General features: G+C 41.5%; 1 protein-coding gene across 1 annotated transcript in view; it reads right to left on the bottom strand.

Moving 5' to 3' along the window:
• The window catches only part of Ppm1e (protein phosphatase, Mg2+/Mn2+ dependent 1E), a 144,702-nt gene extending 141,398 nt beyond the window's left edge, over positions 1-3,304 (bottom strand). The window contains exon 1 of the mRNA XM_085695620.2: positions 2,703-3,304. Coding sequence (XP_085551746.1) covers positions 2,703-3,148 — 446 coding nt within the window. The 5' untranslated portion in view covers positions 3,149-3,304. The remainder of the gene's footprint in view (positions 1-2,702) is intronic.
• Positions 3,305-19,744: the final 16,440 nt, after the last annotated feature.

The raw sequence follows: 19,744 nt of genomic DNA, 5'->3' as shown, positions 1-19,744 counted from the left end.
GTGGTGGAGCATTTGGTGAGCATGCATAAGGCCTGAGTGAGGCTCAATTCCCAAAACTGGTGGAGGGGAAAAAAACTGAGAGAAGTTGAGGGGGAAAATATATGTGTGTGTGTGTGTGTGTGTGTGTGTGTGTGTGTATGTATAGTGTGTGTGTATATGTTTTGAAACAGGGTTTCACTGTGTTCGGGCTACCCTGGATCTCACTCTGTTGACCAGGCAGGCCTCTAGCTCACAGAAATTGCCTGCCTCTGCTGTGTTAAAGGTGTATGCCACCACCACCACCTGGCTGAAAAAAAATACATATTTTTAAGTCTTCATTAAGTATTTGCAGTCAGAATTTCTTTTAGGGACCGGAAAGGAGACTCAGAGATTAAGAGCACTTCCTGTTCTCAGAGGACAGGAGTTAGGTTCCCAACATCCACATGTAGGCAATTCATGCTTATCAGCCTAATCCGGAGGATTCTAGATCTCCGGCACCTGCACGTATACATACCCCTACACGGACACATACTTTTTAAAGAAGAAGAAGAAGAAGAAGGAGAAGGAGAAGAATTATTTCTAAGTATTTCCTCCGATATTTAAGAAGTCAACATCCCAACTATGTCAAGGTGTTTTGAGATTCAGCGATTAAGCTGGAAAGTGTTGGAATCATTTGTACATGACTTGTTTTTTCCCCCAAATCTGCACAGAGGCATAGTAATCTCACCTGTAAAATGAAGGGCCTGAATAGAAAATGACCTAACTCTTTAACAGAGTCAGCTGGTCCTGATTCTTGTGACTAAGTCTTGAGCTTTTTTTTAAAAAAAGAGTAAAAACTAAAAATGTCATTACACATTTTAAAACTTTTAACCCACTAAGGACCTTAAAGATACTTTACACAAGCAAGCCAGCCATTTTATCTCTGCTAGCATCGGAACAAAATATGGTACAAAGTCTGACCTTATGTGAAAAATCTCTGATTTGAGGGGAAATAATACTTTCTAACTTTAATTTTGCTAGTTTTATCTCAAGTACAAGCTTCTGCTCTCCATTGGTGACCACCTTATCATTTTAATCATTTTTCTAATTTATACGTACATTAAAATTAACCCTGTTTTCTATTCACATTAAGAAAAAAAAACACCCACATCTTACCATCTCATTCTGTACATCTCATCATGTCCATCTCAATTTTAAAGGCCTTGAAATGTTCAGGACTGTACTACATGAATGACAGGGTAGGGGAGCATTCGCTAATGCTTAGCCTCTGTGTCCCTTCAATTCTGGAAGTGCATATGTAAAGGTTAAAACTGTCCAAATAGTACTAGTCTGAGATAAATTCCTTCACTTTGGTAAACATTTCCATTATATTTTAAGCAGAAACTTGAGTGTCTTTGAATAGCGTATAAAAAAAACGGCATTTTGTAGGTCCTTTTCTTTGACAGTTTACAAAAGAACTACTCTAAACCGTTAATGCTGTTTACCCCTGGGTGGTGGTATTACACGCCATTTTATTTCTGCATTTCCCCCAAACACATTATTCCCTTGGTAATCGAACATTATTGTAAAATTAATTGCCAGATGGTTTATAAAGTGTGGCATCCACACGGTCCAATTCTACAGATCTGATCTGCTCAGTGGCTTTTTCTCTTTGAAGAGCAGCTGCCTTAACAGGAGAATGGTTTGATCAGGTGTCTACGAGGTCAGCCGACGACAGAAACAGCTTTCTTTTCCAGGCCCTTCTTTTAGGCTTTGGAGAAATCCAGGAAGTGGGTTTGAACTTAGCTGCAAGTGACTCGCAGTAGTAAACTTTTCGGGTGGTCAGAGTAACACCTTTCATTACAACTATTAGCCGAATGGCAAAAGACTCCCGGCTTTCCAGTGTGCAGAGGCATTATTTTGGAACAATTCCGTTTGGAAAGAAACGCACTTGTAAACCGTTTCTATTTCAAGCCCATAAAAAGCAGAACTCGGATGAAAGGCAAAGCCTTGACCTTTCTATTTTAGACTTTCATCTGGGTAGCTAAGCCATCTGCTTTCCCCCACCTCCCACCCCATCTACTTAATGGACTGAAAATACTGCACTTAATTGCAATTTTATCAAACCGGGTTGACTTTTCTACTTTAATGAATTACGACCGCATCTTTTCACCGAAAAGCTTGCTTGGTAGGGTTTTACCCTTCCTTCCCAATTCCTTCCCACCTCGCTCAATTATGACCTGTCAAATGTCTATAAAGTATGATACTAGGCACTCGCGTAGGAAAGCCATTACAGAGCTTTTCATTTCAACCGTGAGGACCTGATGGAAAAATCTAGGGGTCTGGGCCACTCTTGGACACCGGGACGGTATTAGCTTTGTTGTGGTTATGCAGGAAGGCACCTCCACCTCACAGTCCATAAAGGAGTCGCGCGTCCCCGTCGCCCAACAAGAAACGCAGCCCGGGAAAGGGCAGACAGACGAAGGTGGGAGGAAACCCCAGGAAGAAGGGCGCTGGGAAGAATGGGGAGCCCAAGACGGGAGGGAAGACCTTCTCAGGAAGGAGCCGGGGAAGGGTGTGCGAAGTGGCCGAGAAGCTGGCCGAGAGAGACGAAGAAGCGGGGCCGGGTGCAGGCGCGGGGACCCCGCCCGGGAGCCCCGCGGGGACGCGGGTGGCGGGGACTGGGACCCAGGCTGGCGACCCGAAGACGGCGGCCCACCCGCGGCCGAGCCCCGTTACTTAACTATTTGTAGAGCTGCTGCAGGCACAGGTCCAGGCTCTCGCCCTCCACCTCCTCCCGGGTGATGCGCTCCGACAGCGGCCGCGGGAGCGGGGGCAGCGGCGGCAGCTGGGGCTGCGGCGGCGGCGGCACGGCCGAGTGCCCCGGGGCCGCCGCTTCCTCCTCCTCCTCGCCCTCGGCCGCCGCCTCCTCCTCCTCCACCGCCTCCTCTTCGGGCTCGGGGTCTTGGTCCTGCTCCCCCTCCTCGGCCGCCGCTACTGTCGCAGCGTCCTCCCCCGGTTCTTCCCCCGAAGCCTCGGCCGCCTCAGCCGCGACCAGCTCCGCTTCGGGCTCGGGCTCGGATTCGGGTTCGGGCTCTGGCTCTCCACCGCCGCACGGTCCGCGGAACTCACCCAGGAACAGCTCCAGGAAGCGCCGGTAAGTTTTCTCCTCAGGGATGCAGCCCGCCATCGTTGCTCATGCCCTGAGGTCCACCGGGAAGTGGGTGGAGGATGAGCCCAGGAGGAGGAGGGGGCTTCTTCGGAGCCTCGCCTCCCGCTACGGAGGGGGAACGGCCGCACCGGCACCGGCGATCAGCACTGGGTTGCCTGGAGAGGGCTCCCGCAGGCGTGCGCGCCACCGAGCTCGGACGTGCGCGGCCCAGGGGCGGGGGCGGAGCGCGCCACCCCTCTCCGGTCTGGAGGGAAAGTTGGTGGCGGGCGCGCGCACAGGGTCCAGCGGCGGCCCACCCGCAATCCCTACCGAGAGCTCAGCCCACGCTGCCTAGAGACTGTCGCCATAGCAACCGGTTCTAATTAAGAATTCCAGGGTCCTTCCCGTCGAGTCTGTGGAGTGGTAAGGACACTGGACTCCTGCACTCCAACTTCGAATGGTCCTTATTGGATGAAGACCCCAGTTTCATGCTAAGAGTGAGCGAAAGCATTTCTTGGTTCCACTAGGAATGTATTGACTTCAGTTTCCTTCCTTGCCTTAGCATATCCGTTGATACTATAGTACACAGTAAACATCTTTTACTGAGGATACACCTCGAAATTAGACATGGGTGCATAGGCACCTAAAAGGGTAGTTTCCTTTGCTTAGGTTCCTTCATTTGATTCTAAGTATCCCCATTTCTCAAAAAGATGAATGTGAGAAATAAAGTAGTAATTTACTCGCTTTAAAGTCCAGACTTCCCAGCAGTGGCGTTGGTGTTGGAACCTAGATCTAAGTCTCGAAAGCTTTCACAGTCTTTTCCCTTAGCTTCGCTCTATGAAAATGTATCTGTGCCTCGTGTCCACACAATGCCTTATTTATATGGGGCTTTGCAGTTTATACGTGTTCATCTCTATAATCCTTACCACAGCCCTAAAGGATATTACTGTTATGATGTTATGATTCTGTTTTACACATAAGGAATCAAGCCTTAAAAAACAGTGACTTTGCTCAAGGTCAGAAGCAAGCAAAGCAACAAGGACTCAATCCATGGTTGAGATGGTAGATTTCACTCGTAAGTTTTTCATCACATTAAACTTCCCTCTCTAATTTCTGTATACTGAACATCACAGCCTTGAATATAATCTTTATTATTGTCTATATTTTGTTCTTCCCCACTACCTCCTGTGTCTCTTTTTTCTTTCTTGGGCTAAAACTGAAATGTCTTTAAATTATTCTAATTTTCTTACCCAACTCTACACAAACCCGTTATTTTCAGGCGTCGTGGTGCTGGCGTTGGTGGCGGGTGCTCGGGGAACTGGTGTTACACAGCTGTATGGATGTTAGCATCGTTGCTGCACACTCCCATGGCCGTGGCAGCATGTAATTCTGCACAAACATAGTGATTTTTCTCCTCTCTGAAAAACACGTACTCACAAATCATCCACTCCAGCCTCTCCATTTGTTGTTTCTGGGTTTCAGCTGGATTTAGGATCTGAAATACCATTTCCAGTCAGTTATTAATGGCAGAAGAGGGTGTCTTCTCGCCAACTGTTTTCCTATAATGCTGTATTTTTAAATCCCTGACCTGATACTGTTATTTTAAGATTAAGTAGGTTGGACTTACTAATGGTCTCATGTAAAATAGAGTTCTATGCTCTCTCTTAGGTCAAGATTAAATAATACATGATAGAAAGTGTATAGTAAATAATGCATTTGGAGTTTTTTTTCTATTGTTTCCTAAGATAAGTAAAAAGATTCAGTCTGTTTAAAGCAACTTCTCTGTGGAATGCCAAGAGCCTTTAATTCTGTTCTCAACCTACCTGTTCTCTGCCATTTCAGAAAAACTAGAAAAATCTGAGTGTGGTGAAGCAAGTCCTTAATCCCAGCGCTCTGACAGCAGAGGCAGGTGCGTGCTGATTCTAAGTCCTGCCTGGACTGCCTAAAGTTCCAGATCAGCCAGGGCTATGTAGTGAGATCTTGTCTAATTATAAAAATAAATAAATAATAACTAGGAAAGATCGACAACTTTTTAGGTTGCAGCAGCTTTAAATGTCCAATTTTACATTCCAACAAACCATTACTATCCCCAATTTTAACATAGTGACGTTTAGCTCAGGAGTGCGTAACTGTCAACGGTAACAATTCATGTCAAAGCTACATCTTCTTCCTTCATAATGGAGCTGCCTCCTTCATTTAGATGACATTTGTGACATTAATTTATGACTCAACCCACACATCAAAGAGAAATGATATATGTTGGTAAAACATTACTTCTAAGAATAAAAGAAAAAGCCCACACCTCTGTTACTGGAAATGAGAGGCGTCTTTGCTTGTATTAATAAAGATACTCCTTTACAAAGATCAATATGGATCCTATTGCATTCTTCTAGCAGAAGAGCTGTCAGAGGCTGCTGCCAGCAGTAGCAGGATCCCAAGGCAGCTGTGTAGGTGGCTTTGCCGTCAAGTCTTTTAGTCATTATTCTGCACCACTTCGCTTTCCTCCCTCCTCACACCTCTCCAGCCCATTCTACTTAGTTTTTGCTTAATAGAAATGTAATGAGTCCTGACCCATTCTTAGGCTCTTACAGTTCTACACCCAGCTGGTTTTTCTCAGGCCACCTGATAGTCCCTCCTGGCTCTGAACATAGTTTGTACTTTATTTTTATCCTTGTAGTTCCCTCATTATGTGCGTCTTCTCTAGAAAATAAGACTATACTGTCATTGGATTCAACAACAAATTTAGTTATTAGTACTTAGTATGATTTCAGGATTCGCTGAAATATGCAGCAAATTTTTCATTAAAATTCAAGTTATGAGAAAGCATAATGTATATAAATGTGAAGTGAGCTGAGATACTTTTCTTACAAGAAAATGTTCTTCTACTTCCTTATCTTGTTGAAGGAAATGCACCATGTCTTTTCATGGATTTTTTGTAGTAATATTTGTAAGGGTAAAAACGTTTAATTTAGTAGCTTCTTGAATAACCCAGACCTTTTCTCAGATGTTTACCCAAGAGAAATGACTTGTCACAAACACAAACACGAAAACTTGTGTACCAAAGTTCATAGTTGTATTTATAGCATCTCAGACATGGAAGTGATATAAAATACATGAACAGGTAAGATGGATAACTGCCATATGTTCATAGAACAAAATACTACTACTTGTCAATAAAAGTAGATGAACGAGGCTAAGAATGGTATATGCCTAGAATCCCAGCACTCAGAAAACAAGATTAAGAGTGCACATCTTTAATCTCAGATCTAGAAAGGCAGAGGTGGGTGGATCTCTGTGAGTTCAAGGCCAGCCTGGTCTACAAAGAAAGTTCCAGGACAGCTAAGGATATATAGTTAGACTCTGTTTCAGAAAATAAAAGGGGGAAAAGTTGAAGCCAAACCTTGGTTAAAAAGTGAGTTAAAGGTCAGCCTGGGCTATGTGAGATCTTGCTATGTCAAAACCACACATGTTGAGAGGGCTGGAGATATGGCTCAGCATTTAAGAGTACTCGCTTCTCTTGCAGAGAACTTGGGTTCAGTTCAGAACATCCACACGGAAGCTCAAAACTGCTTGTTAACTCTAGTTCTAGGGGATCCAATATCCTCCTCTCACCTCTTTGGGCACTGGACATATACTTGATACATATATATGTATGCAGACAAACACATACACATACAATAAAAATTTAAAACATACCAAAAACAAATATTGCACAAAAGAAGGACTAGAGGAATGGCTCAGTTGTTGAGAGCACTTATTACTCTTGCAGGAGACATGACTTTGATTCCCAGCACCCACACGGCAGCTCACAGCCTCCCACAACCCCAGTTCCAAGGAACTCAGTGCCCTTTTCTGCCTCTGCAAGTATGAGACATGTATGTGGTACACATACATACCTTCAGGCAAAATACTGATACACGTAAAATAAAAATATTTTCAGCTGCATAAAAGAATATAATATTTTACCCATATGATATCCTAATAAAAAAAAACAGGCAAGACTAAACCAAGTGTGTGTTGGTACATATCTATAATACCAGCATTCAGGAGGCTGAGACAGGAGGATCAGAAGTTTAAGGTCTAGGCTACATAGCCAGAACATCTCAAGAAAAACAATCAAATGAACAAAAAAGGCTTAACTAGCCAAATGTGAGGCAACAGGAAGAGCTGTAGTGAATACTGTGAGTTTATCAGGCATGTTCTCCATCACTGAGTGTGGCAGCACACGCCTTCAGTCTCAGCACTCAGGTGGCAGAGGCAGGTAGGTCTCTGTGAGTTCAAAGCCAATCTGGCCTACCATAATGAGTTCCAGAACAACCAGAGCTACAATCTCAAAAACAGAACAAACAATAATGCTCTCTATTTTAACTGGGTGATTACGTGAGTTACAAAATTATCGAAGTGTACTTTAAAGATAATAGGGATGTAGCTCAGTGGTGGAGCACTTGCCTAGCATGTAAAAGGCTTAAATATGCATTTAAAATAAACATAATGTACAAATATCAAACGTCAATAAAGTTGATTTTTTTTAAGAATTGACTTCAGTGTTAAACCTTACCCTTTTTGCCACCATGTCCACTTTTCCCTCCCTTGTTCCACTCTGTATTGCCACAGAGCTGACCCTCTCAGGGAACGTTTGCTGGGCTTCAGCGACAGTCACCTTTCAGTTGTCATTTGCCTAGTGGGAACCACTGACAAGAAACTGTGAGGAGAGCAAAAAAGCCCCAGTATTTCTTTCTTCTCCCTGTCTCAGTCCTGAGCCTGTTTTATCTCCTTTGTGACTTTGTTGCCCTTAAATGTCCACTGGATTTCGGGCTGTGGACAGTGATCAGTGTCTCTGAGCTCTGAAAACATCATCTTCCATTTTCCCTTCAGCCTAAGGATGGTGGCAACTTCCAAATTCCTAATCATTTAGAAATCAGAAAAAACTTTGTAAGTTTTGTTTTATCACGGTACCAACAAATTTCTGCATTTGTTTTAGCTAAAATGATATAGTAACAAAATCTTAAACTATGAAAAGATTATATGGGACAGAATTTAAAGTGGATTAAACTAAAGTTAAAGGAATTTTAGGTCTGGAAGATTCTACTGGAAGAGTTTACTTGAAGCAAAGTTAGCAATGGATTATTCCCTAAAATTAGAAGAACAGATTATCAGAAGCTCAGGGGGAATAGGGAGGATGCAATATGCAGGGTAAATAGAGCTTTTGAAAGCAATTCTGAAATGGTGAATGCAAGTCAGTAGTCCATATAATAGGCATGAGTGATCACTGATGTAAATATGGGCTTTGGTCAATAATACTAACACACCAGTGTTGGTTTATCAGTAAAATGCCAGGATGTTAGAAATGGGCGGAATGGGGGAGAGAAAGTATATATACTAACTCTATCCCAACTTTTCTGTAAACTTAAAAACACTCTAAAGGTACTCCATTAGTTTGAAATCATGCTTGCTATATGAATAATTAAGTCATGTAATTCTAAAAACCTGTAATTTCTTAATTTATCTCCAGTTGATATTCTCTAAGTTATGAAAATCTAGAATATATGTTCTATCTTTTCTAAAATATCTTGTTCTATCTTGTCTGTTTATAGGGAAAAATATAAACACTGTTTCTAAAAATCCCTATTGTTATATTTCTAATTCCTAAAGTCAATGATTTGTGCTAATATCATATCTCAAATAATAAAACATGCTTTATATTTCAAAGTTGTTTTATATTTTAAAGAAACAGCATAATAAGGTAAATGTACTTAGTTCACATCCAGGGGTGTACAAGTTAAAGCTAATGCAAATGCATTAGAAAGGTCTAATGATGAATATTAAGTTAAAATAGGTAGGTGGATCTCTGAGTTCAAGGCCAACCTGGTCTACACAGCAAGTTCTAAGACAACCAGGGCTACACAGGGAAACCTGTCTCAAAAAACAAACTAAACATATATGTTGTTATATTCCCTATTTTAAAATATTTGTTTTCTATTTTTAAAACTGAATTTTGGGCTGGAGAGATGGCCTTGTGGATTAGAGCATTTGCTCCCCCCCCAAAAAAAAAGAATGCATAAAAATGAATTCTATAGAGTCGGGTGATGATGGTACACACCTTTAATCCCAGCACTTGGGAGACAGGGGTAGGGGGATCTCCAAATTTTAGGCCAGCCTGCTCTACAGAGTGAGTTATAGGATAGTCAGGGCTTCATAGAGAAACCTTGTCTTGAAAAGCCAAAAGAATATAATAAAATTTAAATCCTATAGTGAAAATATAAAATCCAAGGTCAAGATCTACAGCTTCCATTCTGAATGGCTACTCTAACTGTATAGATAAGGTCATTGAGTTGTATAGTTTAAGGGTCTAGTTAATTTTAATAATGTGTGAAGAGTTTTGTTTTGTTTGGGGTTTGTGTTTTTGGTTTTAGAGACAGGGTTTCTCTGAGTAGCAGTGGCTGTCCTGGAACTTGATTGGTAGATCAGGCTGGCCTCAAACTCAAAGATCCACCTACATCTGCTTCCCAAGTGCTGGGATTAAAGGTACAGGCCACCACCACACAACAAAGTTTTTGTTTTTCAATTTGCAATGGTTTTTTGAGACAGGGTTTTCTATGTTTAACAGCCCTAACTGTCCTGGAACTAGTTCTTGTAGACCAGGCTGGCCTCGAACTCAGGGATCTGCCTCCCAAGTACCAGGATTAAAGGCGTGAGCTACCACCGCCTGACTGCAATGTTTTTTAGACAATAAAATTTAAGAACATAACTGAAGGATAATATGTAAATAACTCTAAAAATATTAATGTGATACCAGGCAGTGGTGGCGCACGCCTTTAATCCCAGCACTCAGGAAGCAGAGGCAGGTGGATCCCTGTGAGTTTGAGGCCAGCCTGGTCTACAAGAGCTAGTTCCAGGACAGGCTCCAAAGCTAAAGAGAAACCCATTCTCGAACACACACACACACACACACACACACACACACACACACAATTAATTTGCAGGACTGGAGAAATGACTCAGCAGTTAAGAACTGCTGCTCCTTGAGGAGGACTTGAGATTGATCTCCTGCCCATGTAAAGGAGCTCACAATAACCTCTAACATCAACCAGGGACCTGGACGCCCTCTCTCACCCTCCATAAGCACCTGCACACACACTAACACAAACACTGAAAAGAGTGGCATCTGCTCTTAACCACTGAACCTCCAGCCCCCATATACATAATTCAAAATCTTTCAATTTTTAAAATTCATTTAACTAAAACTTTTTTGGGGGGCTCTTGAGATAGGGTCTCACTATGTAGCTCTGGTGGTCCCAGAACTCACTATATAGACCAGGCTGGCCTCAAACTCAGAGATCCACCTGCCTCTGTCTTTCCACAGATTAAATGTGTGCTCCACTAAACCTGGCCAATTAAAATATTTTAATCTAAAAGAAAAGACAGTGTCATCATCAAATCATAGAGTAGCACAGATTATCTGACAACAGAGTACAGTAGAAATTACCTCAGGGACTGGAGAGATGGCTCAGCAGATAAGAGCACTGACTGCTCTTCCAGAGAATCTGAGTTCCATTCCCAGCACCCACATGGCAGCTCACAACTGTCTGTAACTCTAGTTCCACGGGATCTGGCATCTCACACAGACATACATACAGGCAAAACACCAGAGAATGTACAATAAAAATAGATTATTAAAAAATTATTTCAAACAGGAGCTTCAACCAATATCTATATTTTAAAAATCATCCCCAGTTGCTGCAAAAAATAACATGATTCCTATAATAATTTTTAATTCCTTTTCTCTTTCAGTCATTTGCAGGAATGGGTCAAAGATACCAAAATTAACATACACTCCAAGTAGTAACAAGCCATATGAACTAAATTTTACTAGTTTTAAAAGCAAATAAGTGCTCCAAACAGGTTTTAACATCTTTTTTTTTTTAGTTTTACCTATAGATAACAAATAGATCTAGCCACCAAAATATGGACTAGGACAGCCCTACAGATGGTTGTGGTGATATTTTGTTTCTACTCTAACAAATAAAGCTTGCCTGGAGATCAGAGTGCAGAGCTAGCCACTAGTTAACCATAGAGGCCGGGCAGCAGTGGCACACACTTTAATCCCAGCATTGGGAGGAGGACAGAGGAAGTGAGTTGGCTGGGCTCACTGAGAGAGGAAGTGATAAGGTGGGGCAGAGACACGAGCTCAGCCCTTTTTTGGCCAAAGAGTTAGCAAGGTAAGAATTAGTTGTGGTTTGCTCCTCTGTCTCTCTGATTTTTTATCATTTACCCCAATATCTGGCTCCAGGTTTTTATTAAGACCAATTAGAATTCATGCTACACTAGGTATTAAAATTTTACCTTTATTATCATCTAATTTTTATACATTTATATATTCACTTAGAATGAATACATGTAAAATTTCATGCTACTAAGCATGTCCTAGTTAGGTCAGCAGACGTCCATCACTCTGCAGCATTAAGACTAAAACAAAGCAAACAAAAGCCTCAACAACAGTAGCTTCGACAACGGAAATCGAACAGGCAACTACATCCAAAAAGTCCTAACCAAGGTGTTTTCTATACTTAGATATTGCTAAAACACTTTGTTTTCTACACGTAGATATTGCTAAATCCTTTCTTCTTAGCTGATGGAATTGAGCCACAGTAACATTTGTGACTGGAAGGGAAGATGAAATGACTCCATTAACCTAGAGTGCTGCAGCATATGGCAATCATAGGTGGTAGAAGAGCTGTGTCGGACAAGAGTAGAAACAAGCCATGTGCACAGACGTTATCAATTACCACACATGGTGACCATGCTGACACAATGCATCTTTTCCAGAAAGGAGATAACTTGGGCATATGAAGTCATCTGTTGCCTTGTGAAAGAGCAATCTATAAATGACATATCTGGCACCAAGAGAGCACACCCGGTTTTCAGTAATTAAAGTGAGGACTAGATTTGAACCTTTACTACATGCCTAAATAGTGATGCAGCACACTGCAGTTATTTGCAAAGGCAGCAAAACATATATGCAAAATAAACACGAGCCGTTCAAACATAAAATTATTTTCAAATCCTGGTATGATGGGACTTGCCTGTAATCCCAACACTTAGGAGTGGAAGCAAGAAAATTCCAGGATAATCTGAGTTACACACAATACCCTGTCTCAAAACAAAACTAAACACCCACTGGCTGGAGAGATAGCTTAGTGGTTAAGAGCGCTGGTTGTTCAATTCCCAGCATCCACATGGTGGCTCACAACCTTCTGTAACTCCAGTCCTGAAGTGCCCAAGGGCACAAGGTACACACGTGGTACAGAGACATGCAGGCAAAACATTCATACACATAGCTTTAAAAACCACTTATTTTTCAAATATTCTCAAATTATCACATGAAATACTGAATTTTTATATCACTGAAAATATATGCCAATAATTTTAAAACTCTTTAGGTATACAGCCTGTGGGGAAAGTTCAAGAATAGATCTAAGGAAATAAACTTGTAATTATTTCTTTTTTGTTTTGAAGTGTATTTTACTGGTAAAAATAACTTGTTAAAATTAATATCATCTAAAGAGATTTTTATTGGATTTCTTTTTAGGTCTTTATCCTTAACTTTTTTTTTTTTTTTGGTTTTTTGTTTCTAGAGCCTAGCCAAAGCTTCCCCTTCCCTACAGTAATTAGTTCTTCCCAGTACTGACAAAACTCTGCAATGCAAAGAAACATAAGCACTTTGCTTTAAGAAAATCTACTGGGAGCTGGGTGGGGCGCACACCTTTAATTCCACCATTTGGGAGGCAGAGGCAGGCGAATCTCTGTGAGTGCAAGACTAGCCTAGCTAGGGCTGTTACACAAACTCTGACTTGGGCGGGGGCGTGGGAGGGAGAAAATCTATTAGGTATTGGGCTCCTTGGTGCACACTTTTAAACCCAGTACTGGGAGGCAGAGGCAGGCCTTCTCTGTGAGTTTCCAAGTTCAGCCTAGGCTACAAAGTGAGACCCTGTCTCAAAAAAAAAAAAAAATTTTTAAAGACAGGGTTTCATGTAAATCAGCCTGCTCACCACTGCTACAGAGAGAAAGAATAGCCTCGGACTCCTGAGCCTCCTGCTGCAGAGAGAGAGAACAGCCTCGAACTCCTGAGCCTCCTGCTGCAGAGAGAGAATAGCCTCGAACTCCTGAGCCTCCTGCTGCAGAGAGAAAGAATAGCCTCGAACTCCTGAGCCTCCTGCTGCAGAGAGAGAATAGCCTCGAACTCCTGAGCCTCCTGCTGCAGAGAGAAAGAATAGCCTCGAACTCCTGAGCCTCCTGCTGCAGAGAGAAAGAATAGCCTCGAACTCCTGAGCCTCCTGCTGCAGAGAGAAAGAATAGCCTCGAACTCCTGAGCCTCCTGCTGCAGAGAGAGAGAATAGCCTCGAACTCCTGAGCCTCCTGCCTGGTTTATATCTTGATGAGGAGGAGCTATATGTCCAGCCCTAAGTAAATGTCATATACATTCCTTCAGATGGGTGTTGCATGGACTAAAAGAAGCTCAAGGCTTGGAATTAGTTAGCAATAGGAAATAATCAGAGTACAGACAAGAACACCATCAATGGGAATAAAGAGAAACAAATTTAAAAACACAAAACAGGAAGAATCGAAATTCTTAAACAATTCCTGCTGCTATCTGTGGTGCTCCACTGGTCAAACCAGTAAGTAGCCCTGTTAGAGCCTACTGTACCCCACCGTCTGTTAAAAGAGGAGAGAAATAATTTATTTTAAAGTACAGGAAGACACAATTTGGGCAGATCTAGCAGTCTACCCAGAAAGGTTCACAGGAATACGGTGCCAATTTTCTACTGCTTCAAAACAAACTGTACTAAAACCTGAATGTCTAGAACTGAAATCATCTCTCTGCCACAACTCTGGATGTTGTCTGGCTATGTGGCTCTCATTTGCAGGTCTCCAAAGCTATAGTCCACTTTCACTTTGTCTGAGTAAGTGATGGTTCAACAGGGCTACATGTCCAAGTTCACTTACATTATGCTTTTTTCACTTACATTGGAAACAACCAAATAGAAAAACGATTAATTGCAGGTGAGATGATCACATGTAGCCTAGGATGGCTTCAATGTCCTATGTACTCGAGGCTACCCTTCAATTCCTGAATCTCCTGCCTTTACCTCCCAAATACTGGAATTTATTATTATTTATTTATTTATTTATTTATTTAATTTTTGGTTTTTTGAGGCAGGGTTTCTCTGTAGCTATGGAGCCAGTCCTGGAACTTGCTTTGTAGACCAGGCAGGCCTTGAACTCACAAGAGATCCACCTGCCGGGGCTGGAGAGATGGCTCACAGGTTAAGAGCACTGACTGCTCTTCCAGAGGTCCTGAGTTCAATTCCCAGCATCCACATGGTGGCTCACAGCCATCTATAATGAGATCTGGTGTCCTCTTCTGGCCTGCAAGCATATATGGAAAGAATGTTGTATACATAATAAAACAAATAAATCTAATAAAAAAATTAAAAAAAAAGAGATCCACCTGCCTTTGCCTCCCAAGTCCTGAGATTAAAGGAATGTGCCACCACTGCCCAGCTTTTATTTTTTTTTAAAGATTTACTTTTATTCTATGAGTGTTTGCCTTCACGTATGTGTGTGCATCACATATGTACCTGGTTCCTATGGAGGCCAGAAAAAGTAGTTGGATCCCCTGCAACTTAAGGTACAGAAGGCTGTGAGCTGCCATGTGGTGCTGTGCCCAGGTCCTCTGCAAGAGCAGCACGTGCTCTTATTGCTGAACCAGCTCTACGGTTCCAGTGCCGGAACCTCAGTTGTGTCACTAATTTGTCTCTTAATATGTAATTACATTAGAAATAAGAACTTGATTTTAGGAGGTTAGAGAGATGGCTCAGCAACTGAGTACAGGATGCTTTCCCAGGGGACCTGGGTTCAACTCCCAGCAGCTGTTCATAACTCCAGTTCCTGGAGACCTGACACCCTCACACAAATATGCATATAAAATAAAAACAATTAAAAAAAAACCCCTTGATTTAATTGCTAAACTGGCAGTCGATGCTACTTGTTTACTGAGTTTAGCTACCGCTGTTCATTGAAATCCCACACATATAACTGTAACACAGCCTGCAGTAGACAAATTTCTCACAGTTACCTAGGACTTTTAAAAGTGCATGTTCTATCCAGGCCTTGCCTCCTATCCTGTAAGCTTAGCTACTCAGGAGGCCGAAATAAGAGCATCACCAGTTAAAGGCAATGTGGTTGAGAAGTTGGTGTCGTTTTGTTCAAGGTCAAGGACATAACTCAGTGGTAGGGCACTGAGGGGTAGGTCTGAGGGTCAACCTATAGTAAAAATAAAAATTAAGGAGTGTCGCAGTGAGGGGATGCAGCACTGCTGCTATCTGTGGTGCTCCACTGGTCAAACCAGTAAGTAGCCCTGTTAGAGCCCCACTTCTGTTAAAAGAGAGAAATAATTTATTTTAAAGTACTGCAACATTTATCTTCCTAAGTTTATGACACAGTTCAGAAACTTGGGAGCGCAGAAGCATGTTCTGAATCTGACTGCATAGAATATCATCTAGTGTGAGCACATCTACGGGAAACCAATGTATGAAGGCCACAATCGTGTGAATCACAGCAAGACCTATCAATTCCAACACGACTGGGCCACAGAGGCAACGCCTTTAATCCCAGCACTCCCAGCAGGCGGACCTCTGAGCTCCAGGCCCTCTTACCCCCACCAAAAAAAATATGTATTTTATGACTTCTACTTTTACTTTTCTTTTGGCGCAGGAAAAGCACTCAATTTAAAGAAAAGTAAGTAGACTTTTTTTTTTTTTTAAATCTCTAGCCACTTGGTTTCCTTTATTCTTTTGTCTTTTTTTTAAATTCCCTAGTGCTGGGATTGTCTCACCATCACTTGGCTGGTGTGTGTGTGGGGGACTTACTAAGCCACTTTATTTACTTTTGTCTTCATTACCATTTTTTCTCCCTAAGAACTAGTGTACTAGGGCTGGAGAGATGGCTCAGTGGCTAAGAGCACTGATTACTCTCCCAGAGGACCCGGGTTCAATTCCCAGTATCTACATGGCAGCTAACAATTGCTATAACTCCTGACACCCCCACACAGACATACATGCAAGCAAAACCAAAATGCATCTTAAAAAAAAAAAGACTAGTGTACTTCCTATTATTGAACCAGTTAGTTTTGCAATTATACTTCTCTCTTTGAGCCTCAATTTATATGGCTTTTATCATAAATTCTCTTTACATCATTGCTTGGTTTTTGTCCCTTATCTTGCAATTTCTTATTTTTAGAAGTAGGTAGGATATAATCTTGAGTTCTCCCTCCATTCCTTTTGAATGAGTATTATTTTTATATTTTTATATGTTACACATAAAAATCATAAAGTAATACAATGCTTAAAAACTCCCATCTCACTACATAGAATGGAAGTCAAATGGACATAAGTACCAAGAAGCCCGTGTCAAAGGTGAACTGGGACTGAAAACAAGCAAAGAAATAAACTGTGGTCAAAAATACAAGGAATCTTGTCAACATATTTTATGCCAAAATCAGTTCTAAGGGAGCAAAATGTTCTGTAAATTTTAACAGTAACAGTAAATTTAGGCACTGATGTTAACTAAAAATACATATTATGAACAGTCAGCTTCTCTCCTGTAACTCAGTATGTTTTCTAAAGCAATAAAATAATTCAGCTTTGTCTCAAAACTGAAATTCAACGTATTATAAGAGTAATGTGAATATTATTGATTTTTATGATGTTTTATTTGTTTTTTGACACAGGGTCTTGTACAGCTCAGGCTAGCCTGGAACTAGCAGCAATCCTCATGCCTTAGCTTTTGAGTGCTGGGATTACAGGTATGCAGCAACTACACTTCTGTGATCTTGAAAGTAAATGTCTTTTTTTCCAATATTTTCAGTGTTGATCATTTCCAGTGACTGTCTGCCATATAATGTCTCTATAAAAACAGAAGCCAGAAAATAAAACAATCATTTATAAACAATCTTCTTTATAAATAAGGCAGTAAAAATAAATATGAAAAATAAAGATGCCCAAATTGGCATGGCTTCTGGAAGTCTCAGGCAGAGTGAGAATGTGGGTTGAACTTTAGTTCTAGGATCATCCTAACAGATTATACTGTAACTTTACCAACAACCACAGAAACTTGATTAAGAACATTACTGAGGGCTGGAGAGATGGCTCAGCAGTTAAGAGCATTGCCTGCTCTTCCAAAGGTCCTGAGTTCAATTCCCAGCAACCATATGGTGGCTCACAACCATCTGATATGAGATCCGATGCCCTCTTCCGGCCTGCAGGCAGACACACAGACAGAATATTGTATACATAATAAATAAATATTAAAAAAAAGAACATTACTGACAAAAACAAAACACAGTGGGGCTGGAAGATGGCTCAGCAGTTAAGAGCATGCCCCTGTAATCCTGGCACTCCTGTGGCACATCTGGAAGCAGACAGGAGAATCCCTGGGAGCTTGCAGACCAGTGCAATGAGATGCTGTCTCAAACACGGTAGGAAGCAAAGACCAACGAGCTTGTCCTCTGACCACCCCATGAGAACTATGGGTCACATACAACCACATTCACCCACATACACAAATGTGCACACATGCATCACACAGGAAAGACACTGGCAGAATGATTTTCATGTGTGTGTCTGTGTGTAGAGGCCTGATCACATCTCAGAGTGTCATTCCCCAGCTGTACACCCTGGTCTTTTAAGACAGCCTCACTGGCTTGAAGCCCAGGTTCAGCTGTGCTGGCTGCTTCGTGAGACCCAGTGATCTGTCTCAGGTTTATTTCATGTAGGTCCCAAGGATAAAACTCGTATCTTCATGCCGGCACGGCAAGCATTTTATTGAATGAAATATCTCTCCAGCCCCTGATGAAATGATCTCTAAGTTTTTCTCTAACAATATAGATATGTAATAATTTTATTTAAAATGTTAAGCCTGTATTCTAAAAATAAACAAAACCAGGTGTTAAATTAGGTCATGTGAGCATTTAACTTTATATTTTAACATAATAAACACCTAAACTTACTTGGTATCAAATTGATTTTTCAAAGTACAGCAATAGATAATGTAAATTTCTAGTATTTATTCTTCCCCAAAAAAGTACTTTCTTGTTTTGTTTTGGTTTTTTGAGACAGGGCTTCTCTGAACAGTCTTGGCTGTCCTGAAACTCACTTTGTAGACCAGGCTGACCTCGAACTCACTGAGATCCGCCTGACTCTGCTTCCTAAATGTTGGTATTAAAGGCATTTGCCACCACCACCCTGCTCCAAAATGAGTTTTTAAAGTAAACTATATTATCAGCTTATATTGTATGAGCTGTGTCCACAACATGATAAAACAAGGAAATGACATTAAAAACACTGGAAATGAGTGTGATATACCTATGATGTCTTCATGAAAGGTGGTGGTGCATGCCTTTAATTCCAGTACTTGGGAGGCAGAAGCAGATGGATCTCTGTGAGCTTGAGGCCAGCATAGTCTACAAAAGTGAGTTCCAGGATAGCCAGAGCTATTACAGAGAAACCCTGTCTCAAAATACAAAAAGCACACAAAAATCATCATGAAACCCATTATTATGTACACTGAATATACCAATTTGGGGGACTGGAAACATGTTTCAGCAGTTAAGAGTACTTGCTGCTCTTACAGGGGACTTAAGTTCAGTTTCCAGCACCTCCATGGTATTTCAGAACTGCCTGTAAGAGTTCCTGGGGATCCAACATTCTCTCCTGAGCTTTACAGACATGGTACACAGATACGGACGCAGGCAAAACACTCATAAATCTTGAAAATATTTCTGTGTGCATACAAATCTATTTGTGTTAGCTTTTCATCACTATAATAGCTGAGATAAAAGGTTTATTTTGGCTCAGTTTTAGAGGTTGTAGCCCATGCTCAGACAAACTCAGTGCTTCCAGGGCTCTAGTGGGTTTGCCAGATGGCGACAGCTGATGTACACATGACAAGACTAAACTGTTCACCTCAAAACCAGGAAGCAAGAGAAAAAACAGACCTGGGGTCCCACAATCCTCTCTGAAATATACCCTCAATGATCTAAAGATTTCCTATTAGGCCCCACTTCTTGGTTTCTACTACCTTCCAATAATACCTCCCTGGAAGCAAACTTTTAGCCACATTAATCTTTGATGGCTACTTAAAAGTCATACTATCAATATTCATGTATGTACATCAATTACCAGAAAGGGTAATCATATTGATGACATGAAATAAAAGAAAATCTGTATCTTTTTAATTGATCATACAATCTAACTATAAAATGAAATCCAAATGCCAGGTAGACTTGTTTGTCCAAACTAACTGGAGACAGTAAGTAGAGAAAAAAAGACTGGATTCTCCCTCAGTGACAGGGTTTCTTTATATAGCCCTGGGTATCCTGGAATTCACTCTGTAGACTAGGTTGGCTTCATACAGAGATCCACCTGCCTCTGCCTCCCAAGTACTGGGATTAAAGGCATGTGCACCACGGCTCAGCATTAGGGAACATTTTTGGCTCTTGCAGAGGGCTGGGGTCTGGTTCCCAGCACCTTCATGGTGGCTCAGTATCATTTGTAACTTCAATTTCAGGGGATCCAC

This window comes from Myodes glareolus, chromosome 9 (genome assembly GCF_982192425.1).
Source record: "Myodes glareolus chromosome 9, mMyoGla1.1, whole genome shotgun sequence".
Taxonomy (NCBI): domain Eukaryota; kingdom Metazoa; phylum Chordata; class Mammalia; order Rodentia; family Cricetidae; genus Myodes; species Myodes glareolus.
This window is presented reverse-complemented; position numbering and strand designations above follow the sequence as displayed.